At 61.1% G+C, this 25184-nt stretch overlaps 1 protein-coding gene and 1 long non-coding RNA gene across 8 annotated transcripts in view; one reads left to right on the top strand and one right to left on the bottom strand.

Moving 5' to 3' along the window:
* NAV1 (neuron navigator 1) overlaps nt 1-25184 on the bottom strand; it is a 231260-nt gene that overhangs the window by 142774 nt on the left and 63302 nt on the right. For 6 of the 7 annotated variants that reach the window (XM_051820452.3, XM_070055083.2, XM_051820454.3 and 3 more), the window contains exons 2-4: nt 24097-24852; nt 19797-19900; nt 3584-4381 (exon numbers count right to left, since the gene is read on the bottom strand). In XM_051820452.3, coding sequence (XP_051676412.3) covers nt 3584-4381; nt 19797-19900; nt 24097-24821 — 1627 coding nt within the window. In that variant the 5' untranslated portion in view covers nt 24822-24852. The remainder of the gene's footprint in view (nt 1-3583; nt 4382-19796; nt 19901-24096; nt 24853-25184) is intronic. The other variant, XM_051820456.3, reaches the window with a different exon arrangement.
* Nucleotides 4954-7761, top strand: LOC127483419 (uncharacterized). Its single transcript, XR_011381331.2, has 2 exons — nt 4954-5088; nt 5580-7761. It is a non-coding gene; the product is annotated as an uncharacterized LOC127483419 (long non-coding RNA).

Here is a 25184-nt window from a genome sequence, read left to right as displayed (position 1 = left end):
TCCCAGAGCACCTGCTCTGCAGGAAGCCCCTCTTACACTCCACAGAACCACACAGCAGCCGACTGGCTTAGCCCTGCACAGCTTCCTGCCTTCTCTCCTCCTTTCTATGCGGCTGGGCTGCGCTACTGTCGTCATGGCAACCGCTCACGTGGGTCCAGACACCTTCAAGAGGCGGGACTAGGAACCCCAAGCTCCTGGGCTCTTCTTCACCCTGGCCTGGGGTAGAGCTTAGTGCCTTTTCCCTGGAGGATTGCAGGGGGGAACGTGAACATCTTGGGGGCATCGGCAAACTGGTTTTGGCTGAGATCCCCAGGCCCAGCTGGGGTCAATGAAGAGGAAGATTGTGTGTGGTCTGGGATACTAGTGTGGTTTCTCATTGCTCTGCATCTACATAGGTCCTCTTTAAGCCATCTGGGACATTCTCAAGGTTTAATTATCTTAAGTATGCACACAGCCCATTCCTAAGGGTAGGAACGGGCCGTGCCAGGGTCCCTTCTGTTCATAAACAGGGAAGCAGCCACAGAGGAGGTCACAGAGATTAGGACTTCTGCACCGGGAAGGCAGCCACCGGCCCCGCGCCAGACGCAGGCCAAGCAGGGACCCGGCGGTCTTCCTCTCCTGCCTGGGATTCCTGGAGCTGGCCCGTTTCCCTGGGGTCCTATCCCACAGACTTCCAAGCTCCTAGGGTCCCCCAGTGAGGCCCTCCTTACCCAAGGTTAGAGAAGGGACAGGGAGCCGGCCCAGCCATCTGGGCCCCAGCTGGTTTCTGGGAAGGGGATGACAGGTCTTCCGCTCTCCCTTCTTATTCCAGAAAATTCCTGTTTGGGGCTGCGTTACCCACCCACCCCCTCAGAAATTGGGTCTTGGCAGTTTCTTGGACTTGAAACGGTACCAGGGAGCAAGAGTAACCTGACCCTGGGCTCACAGAGCAGGCCAACACCTAGTGTCTTCAGCCCCCATCCTGATGGCAAGCCAGCCATCCTCTCCCCTCCAGCCACCCTGCGGTCTCCTGAGGGCCTGCCCTGAGCCCTCGACACCCTTTCGGGCCCCGGGAGACAGAGCTGCCCCAGTGTCCCCATCTGCCCCCACCTCCACCTGCATACAGGCGAAAAGCCTGGCCTGGAAGGGATCAGCTCCCCAGAGACCAAGTGGACGTCAAGCACTGCCCTCCCAGGGCATGACCCCGCCCTCCCCGCCGCCGCCTGCCTTCGGTCCTTTCAGCTGGACAGAGTCCACCACGCCTGGCAGACTGCCCACCCTCTCCCTCCCTCAGGGAGTAGAGGCTCAGCCCTTCGGAGGGGACATCAGAGCAGCTCTGCTGACCCCTGCCCTTGGTCAGGCCCCTCATCTGCTGACCCTCACCCTTCCCCATCAGGTCTCCTAGGAGCTGTGACTTCCGCCACCAACTCAGAGATGGCTTTAGGTCCTCAGTGACCTCTCAACTTTTTTTGTTGTTGTTGTTAGAAAGACAGAGAAACACTCCCATGAGCAGGTTCACTGCCGTGATGCCTGCAAAGGCCAGTGCTGAGCCAGGCTGAAGCCCGAAGCCAGGAACTCAATCCAAGTCTCCCACAAGGGTGGCAGGGACCCAACCACTTGAGCCAGCGCCTGCTGTCCCTCAACCCCTTGGATCCTGCACTTCCCCACCTGGAAAGCAAAGCAGGCGCTCTGTCCTCTCCTTCCAGGGAGCAGAGGGGCACTGGTGCGGGTGTGCTTTGCCAGCGACAACTGCTGGGCAGGAACAGGGGGCCAGAGCTCAGCCGCCCCCGCCCCCCAGCCAGTTCCCGGCTACCAGTCAGGGTTTCTGCGGCGACCACCTCTTGAGAGGCAGTCAGGAGGACCTGCAAGGACAGCTCCCCGGGCCATGTTGGGGCTTCCCGGACCCGGGAGGCCCAGGCCAGCTAAGTCAGCTAGGTCTGCCTCCTGCTACCCTCCCCAGGGCAAGGGGAAGGCCCCTTCCTTCCCCACCCTCCCTTCAGTCCTCAGCCTGCCTGGTGCTCCTCCCTGTGCCTCCATCCCAATCCCATTACCACCTCCTGGGAGACGCCTAAGGGAGGCCCCCCTCCCAGTCCCATCACAGGTCCCATTGCGTTTTCTCCACAGTCCTCCTTCCAGTCTGTCTTCCGCCCATTAGACTGTAAGCCCCTCCAGGGGCAGGGCCCAGCACACACCCCTGGCGCCTTTGCCAATGAGGCTGCCTGTGGACAGCTTCTGCGCTCACTGTCCCACCCCCACTGGCCTGCCAAGGTGGGGGCTCTCAGGAGGGCTCCAGGGAGAAAAGGCAGCTCTCCCCCTTTGCCTGTCTGGGCTGCCCCCACAGCTCCCTACACACAGATTCAGTCTCTGAATCACACTCCATCCGGCTTCGCCTTCTCCAGGGCCGCAGGACCAGCTCTCCCTGCTTTGCCCACTTGCCAGCTGCTTGGCCCACAGCCCCTTGCTCGGCCCCGCCCCTTCACACGCTCACGGACACGCCCCTCCCCAGCCCCCAGCCAGCCAGGTACCCGCAAGGCTCGGGTCCCCAGGCGCCCGAGCCAGAGGACCCACATCCCAGCCCTGCCCCGCAACAAGTCCGCGCAGCCGTGGGCTCGCCGGGTTCCGGCCTCGTAGCGGTCCCGCCGCGGCCCAGCACGGCTGTACTGCGCCCGGGCCCCGCAGCCTTGCGTGCAGCACATCTCGGGTCCAGACCTCTGCGGGAGGTGGGGGCTGGGGGGCAGACCCTCTCCGGGGAAAGTCAGCACAGTCCCGAGCCGCTCCCGGCTTTCAGCACACACTCCTCAGGCCCGGAGAACAATGGAGCAGCTCTCCGTGCTTCCTCCGCCTGGAGCGAGCTTTGTCCCTCCCTTCCCGCCTGTTCGGTTTCCATCAGCCACGGGGCAAAGGCTTCCCGGTCCTCCGGGAGTCACGGTGCAAAGGCCCAGACCTTTCCACACGCCCCAGAAATCCTGGGGGTGGAGGGGGGGCAGGGGCTGAGGTGGAGGAGTGCGTCCAGATGCGTGCAGCTGGCTGCTGGCCCGCCCCTGGCCCCAGCCGGGGCTCCTTGCCAGAACCCCCACACCCGGGAAATCCGCCCCGCACTGCCCCCCGGGATCCGCAGAGGAAGTGGGGCCTCGGCGGCACTGCGGGCCCGCCAGCCGCACATCTGCCGTCCTCACATCTGTGTCTCTATCCGGGCTCTGGCCGGACACTCCCCTCGCAGCGCTGGGCGCTCCGGTGCCAGCCCAGACCACACCACCACCGAGGGCTCCACCGGCCCAGATTTTTTTTTTTTTTTTTTTTTTTTTTTTTTGCCATCTCGGGATTCTGGGCTTTGAAATTCAAGGAGGCTGAGGGCGCTCGGCCTGAGAACCTAGGACCCCCAGCCGCTGGTGCCGCCTCCCCTCCAGGAGACCAGGGTGGAGCTGCGACCCAGGCCCCCGGTAACACATCTGGAGCTGGGCCAGCTCGGCACATCTGGGCTCCACGCCGCTCCCACCCTGTCCCTCGATCTGGACAGTTCTGAGAGGGGGAGCCGCGCTTCCCCGCGCCTACCCCAGCAGCTGAGAAAGCCCAGGGCGGGGTGGGGCGGGGCAGCAGGACTCACCCAGCATCTGGCTGAACAGCAGCTGTTCCAGGTCGCCCAGCACCGTGACCACGAGCTCAGGGTCCACCTTGAGGAAAGCGCGCTCCTCCTGGCCCTTCGCGGAGGGCACCGGCCCCGAGCCCTTTTGCGCCTTGGCCTTGCTGGAAAGCAGCTCGTCGTCCGACTTGCCGTCGTCGCTCACGGCCGCCTCTGGCGCCTTGCTGAGCGGCTTGACCTCTGCGTAGGGTCCGCGCGGGATCCGGCTCGGCTTTCCCAGGCTGGGCGCGAGCGGGGCCAGGGGGGTCTTGGCGCCGCCCGCCGGGGCGCCCTTGGCCTGGAAGAGCGAGTGCTCTGACTTGGACAGCGTCTTGGACATCAGCGGAGCGTCGCGGCCCTTGGAGCCCAGCTTGCCCAAACCCTTGGGCGCCTTGGCCATGTCGTCGCTCCATGCCGGCTCACACAGCTGCAGCTTCTTCTCGGAGTCGGTGAGGAACGAGAGGTTGGTGAGCGACTTCTGCTTGCGCAGGTTGGAGGCCGGCGGCCCGCCGGGGACACGGCTGTCCACACTGCCGGACTTGAAGACCTTCAGCTCGGCCGCGCTCGTCTTGGCCATGCCGCCGCCGCCGCCGGGCGCCTTGGCGCGCTTGGGCAGCATGCCTCTGCCGTCCGCCGCGGCCGCCTTCCTGCCCGCGCCCCGCGCCTCGTCCGCGCCCTCGTCGCCGCCGCCGCCGCCGCCGCTCAGCTCCACCTCGGGCTGCGCGCTCTTGACGCCGCTGCCCAGCATTCTGCCCGCGAGGAGCGCATGGACGATCCGCGCGTCTGCAGGCACCGGGGGAGGGGGCGGGGGCGGGGGCGCGGGGAGGAGGGGGCGGGGGAGAGAAAGGACGGAAGAACCGGGGGAAGAAGGGGCGAGCAGGAGGAGGGAGCACGGGAGGAGGGGGAGGCGAGCCGGGGACGCAGGGGAAAGAGACGCGAGGAAGGAAGCCGGGGAAAAGGGAAGAGCGAGCAAGCCGCGGAGCGATGGGGCGGGGTCGGGGGGAAAGGGGCGGGGCGGAGAGAACACAAATTAAAATTTAGAAATCAGTCAAAGGCAGCAAGGAAGCCCCGCGGCCCCGTGGAAGCCCGGAGGTGCGGGGCGCCCGGATCCCGGCCCCCGGCCCGCCCGGCGATCCGCGGGCAGCGCCCTCGCCGCCTGCTCGGGTGGAGGCTGCGGGCTGCAGCTCGGAGCCGCGGCAGGCGGGGAGGGAAGGCGGGAGCGCACAGGAGGAGGGGAGGAGTGTGTGCGAGGGGCGGAGGTGGGGGAGAGAGCTGTGTCTATTTCTGGCTCGCGAGGGGAGGTATCTGCGAGCCCAGCTTCGGTGGCGGGTGGTGGGGGTAGGAGGAGAGAAAGGGTCCCACCCGTTTTTTTCGTTTTTTTCTTTTTTTTTCTCCAAGCTGTCCAGCAGATGGGGCAAGCTCTCAGAGGACACGGGCGGCCCCCTGCCGAGTCCAGGAGAAAGGCTCCGCTGAGCAGACCTGGGGTGCAGGTAAAAGGCCTGAGAGAGCACGGTTCCAGCATCCCTTGCAGCCTGGGAGACAGATTGGGAAGTGGGCGGGGAAGGGATACCCAGGTTGCTAGATCTGCGCCCCTCCCCCACCCCAAACCATCATGGGGTTCTTCCCCCAGGAAACTCCAACCCTAGCGGACTTCAATTTCTGGGGCACCAGGTGGCCCTCCTGAGCCCAGGAGGTAGGGGATACAGGGTAGGACAGGGGTGGCTTGGCGAGAGGAGGGGGCTGCGGGCACGGAAGGAAAGACTACTCCTGGGAGACTGAGCTCCCGTTCCAATTGCCTGTGTGACCTTGTCAAAGTCACTGCACCCTCCGACTCCACCATCTCACAGTGGTTGTGGTGTTACGGTGCGGGTGCCAGCCGGGGGGGGGGGAACCAGGGACTCAGCCCTGAGCCTTGCCTGTCAGAACTAAAGCAGGGCTTCAGGGCAGTTTAAACACACGTCCTCCCGCCCCTCCTCCCCAGGCCCAGGGAGCCGGCCAGCACTGAGGGAGGCAGCAGTTGGTCCGGGCCCGCCCCTCTGCACACCTGCCCACAGCCTCTCAAGTCAGGGCCAGGTTTGCTGAGTAGACGGCTTCCAGGAGAGGTGAGGACAATGTGGAGGGGAATTCTGCAAGAGCAAAGCCCGCTCCAGGATGGACACACATGAACGCACACCCATGCAGGCATGGGAGACTGCAGAGCCCTAAGCACTCTACCAGAAGTAGCTAACCTACGGGGTCTGAGCCTCAGGGGTCACACATTCTCCCTCCCAGCACCAACCACTACAATGCACCTGCTGCGAGAGGGCTTGTGTCTGGGCGCAGGAGCTCTCAGAGGCCAGAACTGTGTCTCTCAACACCCTGCCTGGAGCAGGTGCTGCACCCACATTGGTTAAACGGGTTCAGAGGCCTGAGCGCTGTACACTGGGTCTGTGCCCCGGCCCCGCCTAAGCTCTCCCAGGACTCTGCCTCCCATGATCCTTTGCGGGATCCAGGTACTGCAAAACCTGCCAGGACAGGGGTCCCAGAGAATGTGTGGCTCCCACAGTACTGAGGACAGAGATCCCGACTGGAGAGCTGGTGCTAAGACGTGTGGACCCCCGCTTGGGCCTTGGAGATTCTGCCTTCAAGGAACTCAGTGTGTGGCAGGGAATACCAGACAGAAAATGCAAGTCACCCGGTACCTGTGCAAAGCAAGGTCACAAGCAAGGACACAGTCGTCACAGGTGAGTGTGTCCTAATGCCAGGAATGTCGAGGCACTGCCTCAGAGGAGTGGAGGAGAGGAGCTGAGTGCAAGGACCCACCGGGAAGCCCCGGGGCAGACTGGCCTGGGAGGGCCTGTGGTTCCTGGTAGGAAACCGAGCGACGTGGAACTGGCTCACGGAATGCCTGTACTCCTGTGCCTGAACTGGCCAGGACACAGAGAGCACCCGACACAGGAGGCCTCTCATGGGACTTTCTCTCTGGGCACCCAGGAGGGACCCAGACACGCGTCACAGCGCACGCGAGGGCTGCAGCCCTGGCCTGGGTGCCAAATCTGCTTCAGTATGACCGCACGCTTCTTCCCCATCCCACTGGTGATGAAGGCGCAAACCATCACTCCTAAGGTCCTCATCCTTACCCACCGGTCACTCTCTGCTTTACACAAGACCCCCCCCCCCCAATCAACTGTACGGGAGCAATCAGACCTGCCAATCCCTCCTTAGCAAACACCAGGAACTGGTTACCATCCAGGCTGGGAACGCTGCGGGCGAAGCATCCTGCCCCTTCCCCTGGTTAAATCCAGCCCCTCACGGCTGCCGAGGACCCGTATCTGGGGTTAGCGCCTCTCAATACTTTAGATGCACTGTGGGACACTGCTCCACTCAGTGCCCTGCCTACCTGTGCATTCTTGTTGCTGGATGCCCTCTGCCCCCAGGACCTGACCTGCCTCCCTTCCGCCCTCACTATTTCCCTGGACTTCAGGTGGGTCACTTCCCCTCGCCGCGTTCCTCTGTAGCCCCTCTCAGGAGGGATCACAGCCCCCAAACCCCAAGTCCCTTCCCTTCCTTCAGCAAACAGCTCCTGGAATTCTGCAGGTTTGGAGCCAGGAAGAGATGGCTATGCACAGACAGGCACCGGCCACTCTGTACCGTCTGAACCGAGTGCCCCTCACTCTGTCCTGTGCGACACGTCACCTGCCAGTTTATGGGATGGAAAACACTCTGTGAGCACCTCGTGGGTGCCAGTGGCCCCTCTGTCCTCCGTACCGCTGGCCTTTGCATGGTCATTCTTGAAAGCAGGGGTGGGAACCTACTCAAAATCACTGGGTCTGGCCCTGCCAAAGACTCAAAATTCAGTAAATCTACAGCAGGCTCATTTTTAAGCTGGTCAGTTTGTGTGGCCAACAAGTGCTGTTACAAATACCCAAATGGCTCTGGGCAGAAGAGAAAGTTCCTCAACCCTGGCTTCAAGGGTCTGGCCACAGTCAGGTGGTGGTCCCTTTAAATAGTCACCCTGGCATCCCGGAACTTTCTGATGCTCCCTACTGCCACCTCTGTCTGGCTCTTTTTTGATTCCTTTCACATCCCCGGAATTTCCCACCATCCTCCACTGCAGTGGGAGCACTCTGCTGCCGTGGCAACGGCCATTCCAGCATCAGTCGATAAAGCCAATATGTACAGGACATTTCTCTGAGTGATTCCTAAAAAGAGAGGGTCCTTCCCTGTCCCACTTCACCCAGATCCAGCCAGAGCCCCTTCTGCTGGGCCGTTCTCCCCGTGGGCTGCATTAACGTCCACTAGAGAGAGATTCAGCTGTGACCGGTGGGGGCTAGGGCACGAGGGGAAGCTGGGCCAGGCAGTGGGCACTGGATCCTGCCCCCATAGGGGAGGTGGAGAAGGAGGCTGGCTTGGAAGCAGGGAGGTCCCCGGTACCCAGCTTCCCGAAGGCCGGCTCAGCACCCACCCCCTCCTCTCTGCCAAGGCACTGGCAGCTTCTGGGGTGCAGACAGGATTAATGATTTGACCGCAGCTGTCGACTGATAACTTAAAGCAATTTGAGGGATAAAGACATAAGTGTACAGCCAAGAAAAAGCTTGTTGTGGGGTTTTACGTTCTCACACCCCTGGGATGGGGCCGGATGGAACCCAGGGTGTCTGTGGGTTGGATTAGGAGAGCTGGGTGGGCAGTGGAAGACAGAAGAGGGTAGGAGGGAGGGCTTGGCTGCCCCTGCCCTGTTGACCTTGAAAGTGACCTTAGCAGGGGGCGTGTCGATGGGAGGGAGTCACGGGCAATGAGTCCACAGCTGGGTCCCTCCAGGGCTAGAGCAGGAGGCAGAGTTTTCCTGATTTCCGTGCTCACAGCCGAGACCTGGAGAGCGAGGGCCAGGACGCCAGCCACACGGTCCGCAAGTCCTGCCTGCCCTCCCTGGCCAGGGCCGGGGCTGTCGCCTGCCCCCGAATGCACTGCTCTTTCTTTACATTTTCCCTGCTTGGATCCCTGTCTCTTCCGCACCTCCCGAGCAGAGGCTCAGCAACGCCTCTGCCTCAGTGGACAGCCCTCCCCTGCTCTGCCCTTTTCTCCGCCTGGTCATACCACCCCCACCAGCGGCTTCCCGAGCGACCAACGTGCGCACAAGACCGGGCTGGAGGCTGTGGAAGAGGCTGGTGCCTGAGCACAGGACCCGTCTGCACCCAAACAGCTCCTCATGGCGCCTGCCCTGTTCAGTGATGGTGGATGCTGGAGGATGCGGGCAACAGCGAAACACACCAGGATTCTTGTCCCCGAGGGGCTTCTGTCCCTATGGGCAGGGCAGACATCACCCCAGGAAAAGGATCACGGGATATCCGGGGGAGGGGCCCGACTTCCCAAGGAGTGACCAAAGAAGGTGCCACCAAATAGGCAGGGTTTGTGTGGAGCTGAAGAGGGAGTGGGGATTGGGGAGAGGGGTAGAGGGGCGAGGCAAGCAGTGGCCCTGAAGGGCAGCATGCCAAGTGCACCCAAAGGATGGCCAGGTCAGCAGAGGCGAGAGAAAGGAAGGGTCGCTGGCAGGGGAGGAGGTCAGGACGGCAACAGAGGCCAGTGAGTGGAGAGCCTTTTCATCCCCTTGAGCTGGGAGTGGCGGGCAGGTTTACAACAGGGACCCATGACCTCGCTTCCCCCGGAAGACTCACTCTGGCTGCGTGGAGAACAAATTGCCAGCTGCAGTGACCCAGGGAGCGATGGTGGTGGCTTAGAAGGCAGTGGCCACCGTGGTGGTGCCGAGCAGTGGTCAGACCCGGGATATATTTGGGCCCAGCAGAATCTGCTGACCCACCAGACGTGGGTGGGCGAGAACAAAAGGAAACTACCGCTCGTCACTGGCTTCGCGGATGCTTCCCGAGGTGGGGCGCTTTGTCCAAAGCCGTCCCAGCTCCGTGCACACGGTGGGCTCTCAGAAATATTTGGTGAATGACGACTGATTACATGAATGAATGCATGACTCAGAACAGATGTGTGGGGATTGTAAACGGCAGTGACCTGCCAATGCCCCGTGGCGAGAGACACTGCAGCTGGCGTGGGGAAGGCAAGCCAGGCCCCTGCGATGGGGCCCCAGTGGCATCCGGTCTCTCTCTTCTGAGGCCCAGGCCAGCGAGAGGCCAGCCGATCCTCTCCTTGGTCCTTCAGGGAAGTGACCCTGGCATTCAGGGCCGAGACCCTTCCTGTCCCAAATGTCTCCTCTGCTCGGCGCACGGGGGACAATTTTGCTGCACCTCTGAGAGATGGCAAGGGGTCCCACAGCCCAGGTCCCCATTGGGAGCTGAGCGTCTGCAGAAAAAGAGACAGTGGACGCAACAGTGTAACACAGTTGCTCTGGTTAGCTCAAACCTCCAGGGCCTCATCCAGGAAGCCCTCCTAGGTTGGCTGTCTGCCTCCTACCAGCCCAGACACCTTTGCTTTGCCAGGGTGTTGGTAGCTAAGACACGTCTGTGGGCTCTGCAGGTCCCTGGCTCACCCTCTCCAGCCCCAGAGACTGCGTGAGCTCAGGGGTTGCGAAGTCTCAAGGTCAGGTGTACAGCTCAGGAGAGATTTGTTGTCTTCCTGTCGTTTGGGGGAAGTGAGGATCAGCAGAATGAAGGCTGGGAGTGGAGCCAGGCGGCGCGGGCCCTGGTCTGCTCTCCGGCCCCAGTGTCTCCAGGGAGCTCCCAGGAGGGTGGAGACACCGAGAAATTCTGAACTACAACTCACATGGCTCAGCCGCTGGGACACAGCTTCCCCCGAGCATCTATGCCTCCAGGGCAGGGACGGGCCTGCGCACCACAGGGAAGGAGACCGAGAGGCCCTGAGAAGGCACGCAAGCGGCCAGCGCCACAGCCTGGAGCCCAAGGTCCCCACAGAGAGAGGCCAGGGCTCCCCCGGCTGGGAGAGGGCGTGGAGCCCCCCTTCGGAGGGAACAGGCACTGTGCTAAGGGCGACTTGGGGGCCTGCCCCAGACCTGGGAGCAAAGGGCCGGCCCCTCTTTAGCCATGGACCCCCAGCTGGCCCCAGGGAAGTCCAGGGCCAGTGAGGCCGCCCTGCTGCTCCTTGTCCTGCCAGGTGCACTGACCGCCAGGCAAGCAGGGAGCCCCAGAGGTCCCCAGGGCGTGGGTCTCTCCTTCCTTCACCACAGCGGGAGTCTGGGACCTCCCAGCACCGAGACCCTCGTTCCCCTTCAAGGCCGGAGCTCCCCGGTCTCCTGCAAGGGGCTGCATCTCTGACTCAGGGTCCCGCATGGCCTCCCAGGAGGCACAGTCCCTGCCTCCGGCATCTGATTGCTACGGCTGCCGGTGCCAGCTTGCAGCACCTGAGCCCTGCACCTGCCTAGTGAACTGGCCCTCTGAGGCTCCCCAGGCCTAACCCCAGCCTTACCCCCTTTACTTTGCCCTACCCTTCTCCTCAACGACTTCCTTATAGGAATTCAGACCCAATTCATTGTTTCAGGGCCACTCTTCCAGGAAGCCTTCCCTGACTACTCCCATGCTGACCTTGACCTTTCCTTCCTGCAGATTTTAGGCGAGGGGGCCGTATGGTCACATTCTGCTGGCTTGCATGTTAGGGAGACATCCTCTCCTGCCAGCTAAATTGTACAAGGCCTACATATAAGACTCAGGGTTCACTAGTGCTTACTGAACGGAAGGCAGGGATCATTTAGCTACCAGGCACCTAACTGTTGCCTCAGACTCTCGTGGACACATCCTGGTGGAATCAGAACCCCAATTCAGGTCTGCTGGGGACCCACAGCATTCCAAAACTTCGTGCTGTCAGCACGCAGCTGTTTCTAAGGACTTATTTCCTTGCACAAGAGGCGTGGCAGCCCCCACCCCAACCCCCAGCAGGAGAGTCCAGGCTCTGGTCTTGGAGGAGCACGGAGAGTGGGGAGGAGGGTCCCGCCTGTCCTGCCTGACCCACCTGCTGCCCCCGAGCTCTGAGGGGGCTCTGGCCTGCAGTCGCATTAGAGCCGGCCACAGACTCCCCTGAGCAAGCAGGGATGGGGGAGCTGGTGTCCACAGCACGGCCCCTTCCTGGCTCAGCCCCTCACTCTCTGTCCTGGGGTCCTGACATCCCAGCAAACCTGGGACTCTCTGGGGCCTTAGGGTGCTGGGAGAATGCCTGTTCCCCGCCCTGGAGCTGGTCATGCAGAAACCAGGCAGGGTGGGGGCGGAGACTGCTCCCTCTGCTCAGGGAGGAAAATGCCGAATGGCGGGAGCTCCGAGATTGGACTCATTTAGAATCAGATGGAATAAGGAGCCCAGGATAAGAGGCCCAGATGTTTGCCACATGTGCTTGTCCTGGTGTTGCCACGGCAACTGCCCCATACATAGGGCTGGGGTGGCTGCTGCACACTGGGCCCCCAGCTGAGCTCAGCACCACCCAGGTAGGGCACCCTTCGACCAAGAACAGCCCAGCTCCGTTGTCATGGCAACCACGGGCCTGGGCACTGGAGCCGCAGGCAAGCTGCACCGGAGCACAGGATGGACACGCACACACACACTGCCTGTGTGAGCGAGTGTCCTGGGGCACGGGCCCACCTAGGGTCAGGCCACAGCCGTCTATGCAGGCTTGCTTGTTTCAAGGTCACAGAATCAGAACCTCAAGTGGGACCTTAAAGGTAACCCTACTCCCCGTTCCACCTTGGGGCAGAACCGATCAGACCGTAACAGACCCTGTGACCTCACTGTGGGCCAGGCACGGCCCCCAAGGGAGGAGAAACACAGGCGGAGGCCTCAGGTTGTCTTGCCAACGCAGTGTGGACACCGCTAACTCAGAACAGACTGGCTGAGCCTGTGCTCACAGAAGCCACCATCGGACGTCGGCAGATGCTGTGTGCATGGTCACGTTCCCCAGTCTGGGGAGCCCCGGGTGACATCCACCAGGTTCTCAAATCCGTTCTGGACCCCAAAGAACCAGAGACAAGTGCAAAGGAAGAGACGACTTCGCTCACTGGGGCCGGAGCCACCAGGGCCGCTGGGCGAGAAACCTGGCCCCACCCCCCCTGAAAACAGACTTCCTGTCTCTGTGCTGCACCCCTTCTCCGTTGGCATCTCGGTGCCTTGGTCCCGGAGCTCCTGCCCACCGCCCGCCTGCCTGCTGCCCCGGACTTTGTCTCAGGAAGGCCACGGCGGGCGCGGGGGTCAGCCCCTGCCTCTGGACAGCGCCTGTCTCCCCAAGGCCGGGCCTGGGGCTGCTCTCCATCCATGTCCACAGGGACTGTGCGTGCATGCTAGGGAGCCCCCAACCTTGGGATGTCCGTCACGCACACGGCAGAACACTCTCATTGCCTCCTGCCCAGCATGTGTGCAGGGGGTGGGTTTTCCCACTGAAGGCTCGGCTGAGCGTTTCTTTGCCCTGGGGTGTGGGGGGGGACCATAACTCGCTGACCCTTCCTGGATCCTGCCTTTGACTCTGCAGCTCCCTCTGAAGCCTAGGAGCAGGCATTCAGGAACCACGCACAGGAAGTGGGTTTTGACCCCTTCTGTCTGGGGTCTCGCAGCACTTCATCTAGAGAGGGGGCTGCTGTGTCAATGTCACCCCCAGAGCTCTGCCTGTCAAGCAGTGCTATGGGGTGGGGAGCGCCTCTCAGCAGGGGACCCCAATCCTCTTACTGAGGGGGTGGGACCATGCGTCCCAGCTTCTGTCCACTCACTGGTGCCTTGGCCTTGACCGGTTCAGGAGCCGGCACTCCTTGGGATAAAGCCCGCTTTGGCCTCCCCACGGAGACCCTCATTAGGAGCGGGGCTCGCCAACCTCTGCAAAGACCACCAAGCCAGGGCCCGGAGGCCACGCTGCATGAGCCTGGAAGTACAGCAGTGGTGAAGTCCGGCAAACGGTCTACCTCCCACGGCTGGGACCGCTCCCCGGCCCCTGGATCACACCCTCAATCCACCGACCCGAGGGGGGCACTTCAAGACAAGTTTCTCGTGGTGTGAAGAGAATCTGAAATCCACGCCCCCCTTTTCCACCAAGTCACGCCCATGAACATTCTGTGGAGCCCTCGTACGCGTGGCTTCCAAGTTTTCTGGTAGTGAAATAAACTCATCTTGCAACCCCGTGTCCCACATCAGACAGTGTGCCCCGGCCTCTCTCGAAGTCATCTTAGCCCCAGGGCGTGGCCTGGCCCCGGGGCACAGGGAGAACCCAGCAAGGGGCTGGGGCTGAGCTGTGTCCCTGGAGACCTGCCAGGAGGAAGGCGAGGCCGGGCGGACAGGTGCTGGGTAGGGGGCTGATTCTCTAGGATTCTCTTCCTCACCCATCCATCTTGTCAGCCTGAGGGACTCAGAGGGAGGGGCGTGGCCCCCAGACGGCCGGCCGTTGCTTGTATCCCAGGGCGTGTCAGGAGGCGGGAACTCTGCTGCTGCTTTTTGGGATGGGAGACATACGCTCCAGAGGCGCCATGTACAGCTGCACAGGCTGCACACTGCACAACTCCAGACTACAACGTAACCTTCCCAGGGTAGACGTCTGGGTTTGTCCTGAGACCCCCCACCCCTGCCAGGCTTCTGGGGTAGCACCTGGGGGCACTACTTGGCGGGCAGAACGTGAGTCCCCTCCGCAGCCGGGTCTCGCAGGGCAGCACCAAACACAGAAGCGTGGCCTCGCCTGCCCTCGTGTGCACTCAGCCCCGTGCACAGCCTCGCACACACCTTCTCGAATGGGAGCAGTCTGGGGAGGGCCCAGCACAGGGACGCCATGGGGGAAGGGAGCTCCTGGCTGTCTGTCACAGCTTTCCTTGACTCTCCACTGAAATGGCTCCTATGGGGCCCACGTCAATGCATGGAGAGAAATCCCGCCCCCAGCAAAACGCTGGGATGAGGCAGTCACTCAGCCTCTGCCCACTCAACCTCCCCCAAAGAAATGGAATCCAGATCCCCCCAGAGTCCACTTCAGGCCCCTGCAGCAGGGACCTTGGACGACCTCACTCCCCCCGGTCTCTGCCTCCACGGACCCTGCCAGAGCCTGGCTCTGCCGTGCCAGGCACCTGCACCCACTGCCTCCCCCAGCCTCCCCGGGCACCCCCACACTTGAGGCCTCTTCCCCTCCAATGAGGTCATGACTTCTGAAGACTGGCTGCCTGGGTTCCCGTCCTGGCTGAACCACCTTGGCCAAGTCACTTAACCTCTCTGTGCCAGTCTGCTCACCTGTAAAGGGGGCGTGACCATAACAGCACTTCCTTGGGGCTGATGTCATGGTGCAGCAGGGGAAGCAGTCACCTGCAGTGCTGCCATCCCAGCGCCAGTTCAAGTCCCAGCTGCTCCACTTCCCATCCAGCTCTCTGCTATGGCCTGGGAAGGCGGCAGAAGATGGCCCAAGTCCCTGGGCCCCTGCACCCACGTGGGAGACTAGATGGAGTTCCTGGCTCCTGGCTTTGGCTTGGCCCAGCCCTGTCTGCTGCGGCCATTTGGAGAGTGAACCAGCAGATGGAAGACCTCTCTCTCTCTCTCTTTCTCTCTGTCACTCTGCCTTTCAAGTAAATACATAAATTTTTACAGAATAATAATAACAGCACTTCCTTTGGCAAGTGGATGAAGCAGTTCTGTACACCAGGTACCCTTCTAAGCCCTTTACCTACACTGATGCATTTTATCCTCAAGGAGCCCTGTGACCGTCCTGTGCACAGTGATCCAACGGCCTGCCCAGGGTCACCCAGGGGGAGGTGAGAAAGCCGTGATGCGGGCCAGAGAGTCACGCTCCACCCTGAGAAGAACAAAGGTGCCACGCCAGTGCCTGGCTCCTGGGACAGCACAGGAGTGGCCGCTGCTGCCGCTGGGGTGAGGGCGACCTCCTGTCTCAGCACCTGGACGCCTGCTCGGCCCAGAGGCCAGGTCTGCTTACCAAGCAGGTCCGCACGCCCCCTCCCCAGCCTCCACCCCGCACTCCCACGCCTCCTCTGCTTGCAGCGGTTCTGACCTGTGCAGGGCCCTGAAAACACGGCTAATTTCATCCGCCCCTGAACTGCTCTGGTTTCTAGTCAATTGTTTGCATGTCCTCTCTCCACGGATGGCTGGGACTTCAGGCTCATCCTGGCCTGGGAGTCCCCAGAGGGCAGGGAAGGCAGCGCTGGGAACTTAGCATGGAATGACACAGCCTTGGAGGGACAGAGAGGCCAGTGACATCCTGGGGCCTGCTGGGGCTGAGGGGGCTGCCAGCAGGGCTAGCTGACCCCATTTTCTTCCCCACGGCGTGGCAGGGGCTGAGGGAGACCGAGGCGAGCTGGGAGGGTGCAGCTAGCACAGTGAGCACCCCTGGCGGATGGAAGACAAGGGTGGGGGCAACAGGAGGCTGATGTGGCCTCTGACAAGCAGGGGCTCAGCGCCTGCCACGGCCCCCAGCTGTGTATCTTCAGACAGGTGTTCTCAAGTCTCTGAGCCTAAGCTTGCTTGTCTGTCACGCAGGGTAATAATACAGCCTTCCAGGGGCCAGCGCTACAGTGTAATGGGGTTAAGCTGCCACCTGCAACACCAGCATCCCATATAGCGCCAGTTCGAGTCCCGGATGCTCCACTTATGATCCATCTCCCTGCTAATGCGCCTGGGAAAGCAACAGAAGATGGCCTGAGTCCTTGGGCCCTTGCACCCACGTGGGAGACCTGGATGAAGCTCCTGGCTCCTGGCTTTGGCCTGGCCCAGCCCTGGCCATTGCAGTCACCTAGGGAGTGAACCAGCGGATAGAAGCTACCTCTCTCCGTCTCTCTCCTTCTTTTTCTCTGTAACTCTGCCACAAATATAAATCTTAAAAATAATAATAATAATAATAATATCACCTTCCAAGGGCTGAGCCAGGTTTCATGAAGGACCTCATGTAAAAGGCCCAGCACAGAGTGGGTGCTCAGGCCATGGTCACCGCTGTGTTTTGGGAGTTTGGTGTCTGGGGAGTCGCGGGGCAGCGATGCTGGCCCCAGTCCATCTGCTGGCTCCCCATGCAACCACCAGCAGCCATTTCTCCTCTCTCCCCACGGAGAGTGAGGGAACCTGAGTGACCCGAAAGGCTCAGCTGCCCATGTTCAAGCCCAAGCCCTTGGTAGTCCAGGCCTGCAACTCCCGGGGGCCCAGCACGAGCCCCTCTCCCAGAGGGTGCGGGCACCAAACCTCCCTCCTGCAGGAGCACAGTAGCGCTGCGCGTGTTCCTAAAATGGACACCCGCGCCCGCTCCCAAAGCCGCAGCATAATTGCAGCTTGAAGATGGAGTCGGCTCCACAAGGGAGAAGCAGGCGGAAGAGGAGCACAGCGAGGCCAGCCAGAGGCCAGTCGCCCTGCGGCCCGGTGCTCTCCCCACGCCAGCCCTGGGAGGAGGAGGAGGAGGCAGGGGCAGGCTCTGGCTGGCTCCTGGCGACAGATGTTAGGACGAGAGAAGATCCACTCAGTGCTCACTCAAACATGCCACAGAGTGGAAGTAATTAAGGAATCCGTGTAAACCCCAGGGCGACCTTTCCCGGTCCTGCTGCACACAGCCTTGTACATGTGGGCACGTGGCGGCAGCAGCGGCGGCGGCTCCGGCTCCCCTCGGTTGTCCAAACAGAGATCCGACAGCAGCCTGGACACCACTTGGCCTGGACAGCAACCGTGGCTATGGCCAGCACGGGGTTCTCAGCAGCAGAGGGCCAGGGCACACGTACAGACACCCACGGGCTGGGCACTTGCACACTTGTCCCAGGGCACAGGCAGCAGGAGCAGCTGCTTGGGGACGCAGCCTTTGGGATGTAGGAAGGCCGTCCCCATCACCTGCTTGGTGGCAAGTCATCATGGGACATTCTGTCCTTGCTATAGAATGAGGGCAAAGCTTCATGTGGACTCCGCAGGGTTCAGGCAGGGCAAGGGAGGAAGTGTCCCAAGGCTGAGAAAGCTCTTGGACCTTCTTGGGCTCCCCTCAAGGACCCTACCTCCCACCCCCAAGCAGTGAACCTGGAGGCCAGAGAGGACCTGGCTGGCCACAGAGCAGGGGAGGGCTGGGGGCTCCTCCCCAGTCGGTGGAGCAAGAGGAGGCTCGCAGAGGGCAGATGAGCGCCGGGGCTGCTGACTTTGCATCCCTCCCCTGAACAGTCAGCTGACTCATTCACCCAGCACGGATCGCCTGGCCCCGAACTAGGCGACAGAGATCAAGCCGAGTTCATGGACAGGAAGGGAAGACATCTGAGCTTCGGGAAAAGCACTGTCCCCTGCCACCCCGACACTGCTACGGGGACAACACGATCGGTAACTGTGAAATAACTGTGCTGGCTTCTGGGAGTGCCGCGACACTCGGGTACGACACGGTCCTCCCCCAGGCGCCCAGCTCTCCTCCTCCAAGGCAGCGGTCACAAGGCCAGTGGCCCCCTCGTGGGAAAGACCCGGCGAGCGAGACAGGACTGGTTGCCGAGTTGAACCCTCTAGACAAATCTCGCTGGAAGGAGTCCCCCGACCATGAACTCCTTGGAGGCAGGACAAAGCTGTGCCCATCTGCTACCCCGGTGTCCAGCAGTGTCCGGCTCCAGGTGGACACTCGCCGAGGGTGTGCTGGTTGGATGAATCAGCTCTGGCAGGCCCTGAGTGGCTCGGCGGTGGAAGAGCGAGGTGTAAAATGGAACTCTGGGCTGGCTCCTCTCTTCTCTGTTTTCAGGCACAGAGGAGTGGGGGCTCCCGCGCATAGCAGGCCAGTCCCAAATCTCTGTCCATCCAACCCACCAGAGAGCTCGGTGTGTCCTTGGCGCAGATGGCGCACCACGACATCTGGTGAGTGCCAGAGTCGGGCAGCACGGGGAGCCTTGCTCCCTTTCCCGAGGAGCCTTGGAGGAAGCAGCGTCTCCACTGCTCTGGGTGACAGCCACCTCCCAGGGGGCACGGGCGCACAGGGGCCCGGCACCCTCCCCGGAATCTGCCGGACGCTCTCGGCTCTCGCAAGGCGAGGTGGTCTTCCAGCTGGCAAGCCCGGGGCGGTCCTCACGCCAGGCTGCCGCAAATGTGAAAAGTCTTCTCAGCAACTCATCGGATAACAATTAGGCTCCGACACTGTGGCGGCCACATAAGGAAGCCATTACACTAACAAAACTGCAAATGTAAAAATAGAGCTCCACATAGTTTCCTGGTTACCACATTCTAATTCTGATGGTTTTTCAGTGCCAGCAAAATTGAGTTTGCTTTTGTCCCCTGCCATGCCCTGGTTCCTCTGTGTGTATACTTATTGTGGGCGGAGAGCTTGCTTTCTAAATGCCGGGTCCCTGCCCACAACCCTCTCCCTCCTCCCCAAGGCACGCCATGGAAGAGCAAGGCTTGCCACTCAGTTTGTTCCACGAGCACTGCCACAGACCAGGGCTGTGGGACCCCCAGCTGACAGGCCTATGGGACCCCCAGCCACCTGCTCGGTGGGGCACAGAGAAGAGGGCGTGGCACAGCCGCAGTGCCCAAAGGTCTCCGAGTCAGGCTGTGTCCTAGGCTCCAGCTCTGCCCACTAGAGCAGGAACTGGATGAAGGTGTAAGACAGACCCTCTGGACATTCAAAAGCAAGTTCATTGCTTCCTCAGGGGCAAGTTTCCCTCTGGGAGAATAAAGGACAGGGCTGGGGCCCTGCAGTGCACAGTCTCCTGTGCCTCTGGTGTGCATCACGGCCACCTGTTGGCCTGCTTGCCATGCTGCAAGAAAATCAACTTGCATCCCGAGATGCTGCCGGGTTTAGAGTCTGACCACTTAGGACCGCCCTAGGGTACACACCCAGATCGGCCACTCACGCACAGGGATGTACTTGCAACAGGCGGTGGCTCTGGCCATGGGCATCTAACTGCAGGTGTTCTTGCTGACTCTGCTGCTCCCAAGGCTCAGCTAACAGATGATGCAGGGGCGGGGCCATGTGTGGGAGTGGCCTGCCGGGGCCTGCCTCCCTGGCCCCCAGCACCTTCACCTTCAACATGGCCCTCGCTCAGAACCTGGCTCTCCCTCTCCAGGCTCGTTACCATTGTCACGACCTTGCACACGACACACACGCAACACCTCCTACAACATGAGCATCTACACAACTCAGCGGCCACTTGCCACTGTGCTTGTCCTCACCCCGAAGTGCCGCCAGATGTGACGGACAACCCCTGGGGTGAATCGAGCGTGGCAGAAACTCAAGGTGGCATGTCTCTGTCAAGGGATGGACCTGCTCAGCTTGGGTGACTTCCTCCATGTGGACAGCAAGGAGAGCTGCAGCATGGTGCCTCCAGCCCAGGAGGAAGTCTGGCCCCCAGAGCACTTACCCATGCAGGAGACGCTCTCCTCAGCCCTGCCGGAGGGTGCAGAGTAGCCATCAAGGGCCCAGCTGCCCTGGGGCGTGGGGCCCGGCTCCTGGTCTTTCTGCAGCCTGTGGGAAGGAGAGGGGAGGTCACTCAAATGACAGAGGTTATCTTGGCCTCAAAGCCCCTCCATGGAGCTAAGAAAACTGTCTCTGAGCTTGGTTCTGCGCCCTCGCCTGTGCCCTGCACCGGCCCGGGCAGGCCCTGCCTGCTAGGTGTGTGCACGTGCAGGCCTCTGTGCAAAGCTGGGCCAGGCAGGGAGCCCCGAGGGTGCTGCCAAGCCTGAAGCCAGTCACCCTGCGGCGTTTTACCCATTCCTGGGGACATGCACAGCCCCCAGGGCAGAGGGAGCCCCCAGTACCTCCAGGCCTGAGGTCCTCCGTCCTGCCATGATCTCTACCCTCAGGATGTGCACACACACAGGGAAGAGCTCCCGGGGAAGCTGCCGGCACTGGCTCCTGGGAGCTGGGGGGGCGCACCGGCCTCCTGGGGTTTGCTCACAGCCCAGGCAGCTAGGTCAGGAAAGGAGGAGGGGCAGGCTCGGCGGGAAGCACAGCCCATGGAGGGCCTGCTGTGGCAGCAGGAAGGAAGCGTGAGGTCTCTGGGTACCAGCTCCCAAGTGCACACAACCCCAAACCTACAATCGCTCCCAGGAACAAAGGCTGGGGGAGCTTTCATTACAGCAATCACCCTGGGCTCTCAGAGCCGGCCCGCCCACCCGCCGCCCACTGTCTCCAGCTAAATGGACCCTTTGGCAGCTGGGCAGGCGGGGGAGGGGAGGGCGGTACAGGCAGCAGAGGAGATTGGCAGGCTGGGCCCAGGGATCCTGGGACTCTCCAGCGCTACTGAGGTTTATCTTTCTCTCTCCAGTTTTCACTTTTGCCAACACCTAGATGGCTCGGGCTCTGGGCCCAGCTCTGCCATGAACTTGGGGTGTAAGCGGGACTAAATCTCTCCTGCTCCCTGCATCTGGCTTCCAAAAAAGGGGCACAGGAAGGCCCAGGCTGATCTGACAGTCCCTGGCTGTGCTGGGTGTTTGCTGCCACTGCTGGGCTCCTTCTAAGCCACACAGGCCATGCTGAGCTCTTACAGGGCAGGGCCAGGGGCACTCAGGGGAAGCAGAGGCCTGAGGCTGGCCCCAGACAGGGCTTGGTAATGCAGGAACAGTCACCATGCACTGCTGTCTGCCCCGGTACAGGAGCACCAAGGGGACAAAGAAACACTGGAATTGGCTATTTCTTGGAATAAAGTAGCACGGATCTAGGTTTCTGATGCAACATATGGGGAAGAAGGTAATGGATCATTCTACAGGGAGAGCGACTTCTACACAAGGCAGCAAATGTTTCATTGAAAAATATCATCTATGTAAAGAGCTAGCCACAGAGCTGCTCTCCGACCCAGGGCAGACAGACAGTATCCAGTATAAAAACCAGAATAGGAGTTGGCACTGTGGAGCAGGGGGCTGTGCTGCCGCCTGTCACAACAGCATCCCATATGAGCTCTGGTTCAAGTCCGGCTGCTCCACTCCCAGTCCAGCTCCCTGCTAAGGAGCCTGGGAAAGCAGCAGAAGATGGTCTGAATGTTTGGGCCCCTGATGCCCATGGGCAAGACCTGGATGGCGTTCCAGGCTCCTGGCTTTGGCTGTTGCAGCCATTGGGGAGTGAACCCAGATGCAGGAATCTCAATCTCTCCATCTCTCTCTCTCTCTCTCTCTCTCTCTCCTTTTCAAATAAATAAATCTTTTTTTAAAAAACAAAGATCTAGAGTTTTGCTGTTGTGACCATTACTGCCATAGTACAGTACAACAGCAGGTGAGGGAGCATGGGCCAAATGCGTCAGGAACTCCAGTCCCAGGAACACTGAGGAAGGCAGCCCTCATCCGTCCTCCATCAGTGGGTCTTGCACTGGCATCTACACCTGCCTCCTCCTCCCCAGGCACGGCCTCCATGGCTGCCTGACTTCTCAGCCTGAGTGGACAGCACCATCTACGCCGGAAGTCAGACACTGGTTCAGCCAGAGAGAAGAGAACCACAGTGGCAACACCATCACCTGCTCTCCTGGCCCCTTAAGCAAGCCCGGCTTGTCCAACAGGGGAAGGAGACAACTGCTGGGCAGAGGCACAGGTGGCAGCTGGAAGGAGGTGACCAGGCGGTTCTGGGGTGAGTGAGGTGGAGGCTGTCTCAGATGCGTGAGACAGGACGACCAGGACGGTGCCCCGAGGGTGCACATCTCCTGTCCAGGGAGAAGGGTATCCAGAGGCAGCAAAGCCTCCGTGGGAGGAGCATGCCGGACCCTTGGCTGTGCAGGAAGGGGCAGGCGGGCTCGTTCCCTGGAGAAGCAGGTCAGGGACAACTGGCTGGAGACATGGAGGAGAGCACAGCAGAGATTTCCACGAAAACAGGATGTCTGTGGCTTCCAGGAACAGATGGCAGCTCCTTGGCCGGGAAGCTTGCAAGGGTGGCCCAGCCTGGCCCTTGGCAGAGCCGGCCGTGGCAGCAGCCCCGGGCGCTGCAGGGTGTGCTGGCTCCTGCCCATCTGCCTGTAGCATCTCGGGGTGTCCATGGTGCTAATCTCACCCTTGCCTGAGCCGGGAGCCTCCCTCCAGCCCTGATCCAGGGCCTGGAAGGTGGGCTGGGGAAGGAACAGACGTGGGCATATGCCTGTTTAAAATGCAGACAGGCGATGGATGTTTGCTGGATGAGGGAGACATGCATTTGGTTAAGTGGCGCCGACATGTTCGGATGAAAAAGTTCTGACCTCTTCGGAAAATGTCAGGTTCGAAATACAACCAGGGGACTTGTAGGCTGAACAACGTAAAGTCTCAAACAATTTCATACTTTGCCCCCAAAGAATGAATTCAGAATGAAGGAATCAGGTAGAAGAAAGTCGGCGTGCAAAACTGCACTAGTGGGAAAAGGCATCCACAAGGTCCACCCTGCATTTCTGCCGCTTGGGTTCCCACAACAGCTTTGGAATCGAAGCGCGGCAGATCCTGGGTGACAGAAGTGGGCTGCCTTGCACAGTGGGAACCCCCCGTGGGCAGCACAGCTGGGCATCACTCGGGGAAGAAGTCAGCCGGGATTATGCAATAGCAGGGGGTTTGCTGCCTGTAACCCTCTCTCGTTGTTGGAAAGCTCTTCTTATTGACCTCAAATCTGTCTCAAACTAACTTCCGTGAGGCCGAATCAGCTCCTGGAGCTGCACCTAGCAAATCTAACTCACCTTCCAACACGGCAGCCCTTCAAATAGCGGAGAACCTTTCTCGGACTTCCGCTAAGCATTCCCTTCCCACAGCAAACTTCCCAGTTCCTCTCATCATTCTTCTAGCATCTTTTCTGGATCCCTCATCAACCTGTGAGTCTCTCTCTGAATCTGTCTGGGCAATGCTGCCCCTGTAAAGGTGGCGTCCACAGCTGAATGTGACACTCTACACGAGGCCTGAACACACACAGAACACAGTGGGAGCCCCAAGGACGTAGGACCATCATGGAAGATTCCACTTGGGTTTTCAGAGCTCAAGACTCGCACATGTTGGCTCCCAGTGGAAGCTACAGGTCCAGCTGCTCTGACGCCTCCCAGGGCCCCAGTATCTGGGAAATGACATACAAGCTTTTCTGCACCCAAAATGGGAGAATCTCTCTTTGCCTTAGCAAAAGGGGGAAAACAAAGCTAAACACAGGAGGTTGGTTCCGTCAGGAAGGCACCCGGGGTGCATTTGAGCTCTCATAGTCATTAATTCTAGTGGACTTGGTGCGGTCATGTCAGTAAGGAATGTCAACTTGTTGCTTGGAAAGTGTAGCTCAGTAAGTGCTTGTTATCCTATGCACTCAGCCTGCCAGGTCTGAAAGAAGCTGGCCAGCCCGGCTTGTGGACCATGGTGCTGTGAATACGGGTCCGGCCGCCACTGCTGCCACCAGGGCTGGCGACCCCTAGGGGTCCACTGAAGAAGCAACACGATTACCCACAAACACCAGTTACGTGCAAGGCGCTACAGCAAGCGGAGTAGGGAAGCGAGTGAGACAGACAGACGTAAGTATCGCGAGAGGCGTATCGCGAGAGGCACCGTGCCCACGCCCACACAGGCAGTCCAGTTCCCAGTGATGCAGGAATGGGCATTTGTGTGTGTGGCGGGGGGGACATCTCCCTTATGTGTCTGCTTGGTATGGAGTCCCGAGCTGAGACAGACCAGAGCTTGGATGCTCAAGTGTGGCCCCAGCACCACTGTTCCTCCTTCCCTCCCTGCCTGCCCCTGCCCCCAGCTCACCTGTACTGGAAGGGCGCCACCGTGGCAGTGACCGGCTGGCTCTGCTGATGGACGGAGGAGAAGCTAATGGCCCCTGGGGTGGGGGAGGGGCGTGTGCTCCGTGCTGGGCTGCAAGCGGGAGAGGAAGCCACCGAGGCTGCGTCTTCCTCAGGCTCCAGGGACCTGGGCGCCCCAGCAGCCGTGTAGTCGATGTCCCTGGGGTTTCTTCCTGGCCAGCCGGGAGGCTTCTGGTCTTCGGGAGCCCCCGGTAGTTGGGCCTCTCCGTGAGAGCTGGTCCGGGATGGGCTCCTGCCGCGGGTCTGGCGCACTGGGGTCCCTTCCTGGGCCTTCTGCCTCTTTGCATGGGTGCTCGGTGTCTCCCCAACTCTTCTGGACCCAGCCCGGCTGCTGGAGGGGACGGCTCTCGGGGTCACCCGGGGGCTGCTCCATGGGGAGCCAGAGAGACCTTCAGCACCCTCGGCCGGCTCCTTCCCTACCCTGGCAGCCTTGGGCGAGCCCCTCCCCACGGAGGCCTTTGGAGACGAGTTTCTGGCAGGGCCTGCAGCCCTGCCCAGTCTTGGGGAGGCTGCGCGCTGGGGGCTGAGAGCCAGGCCAGCCTGGCGCGGCCGCAGCTGGGGGGAAGCAGCAGGTGTCCGAATCCGGGGCTGGGAAGAAGCACGAGGCACAGGGATGGAGGAGGCATAGTGGGGGCGGCTGGCAGAATTCACATTGGCCATCCCATTCATGGTCAGCAGGGTGGCGATGCCGGCTACTGCCCTGCAGAGAGAGGTGAGGAAAGAGAACGGTTAGGTGCGGCCCCAAGCTTTGGTCCCTGAGCGTGTAAGATGGTGCTGGAGCCCCTGGGGAGGCACAGGACTCCTGGGTTCCCATCGTCCACCAGGACTCTGTGTAATTCCTTCTCTCTCTTCCGGGTAAGGCTGACGGGAGGCTCCTGGGCAGCACCGATGGGCACTGCAGATGGTCTTCACTGACCTCTACTGGACCCCGCCCTGTCTGCTGACGCACAAGCTCCCCTTCTCACAGCACCTCCCTCTAGGTCCTCTCACTGCCTTGCACCCCAGCCTTCTCGCAGACGTTCCTTCCACTCA

The sequence above is a fragment of the Oryctolagus cuniculus genome, chromosome 13 (genome assembly GCF_051225735.1).
Source record: "Oryctolagus cuniculus isolate XC-2025 breed Fujian yellow rabbit chromosome 13, ASM5122573v1, whole genome shotgun sequence".
Taxonomy (NCBI): Eukaryota; Metazoa; Chordata; class Mammalia; order Lagomorpha; family Leporidae; genus Oryctolagus; species Oryctolagus cuniculus.
The sequence above is the reverse complement of the archived record's forward strand: the minus strand, read 5'-3'. Positions and strand labels throughout refer to the sequence as shown.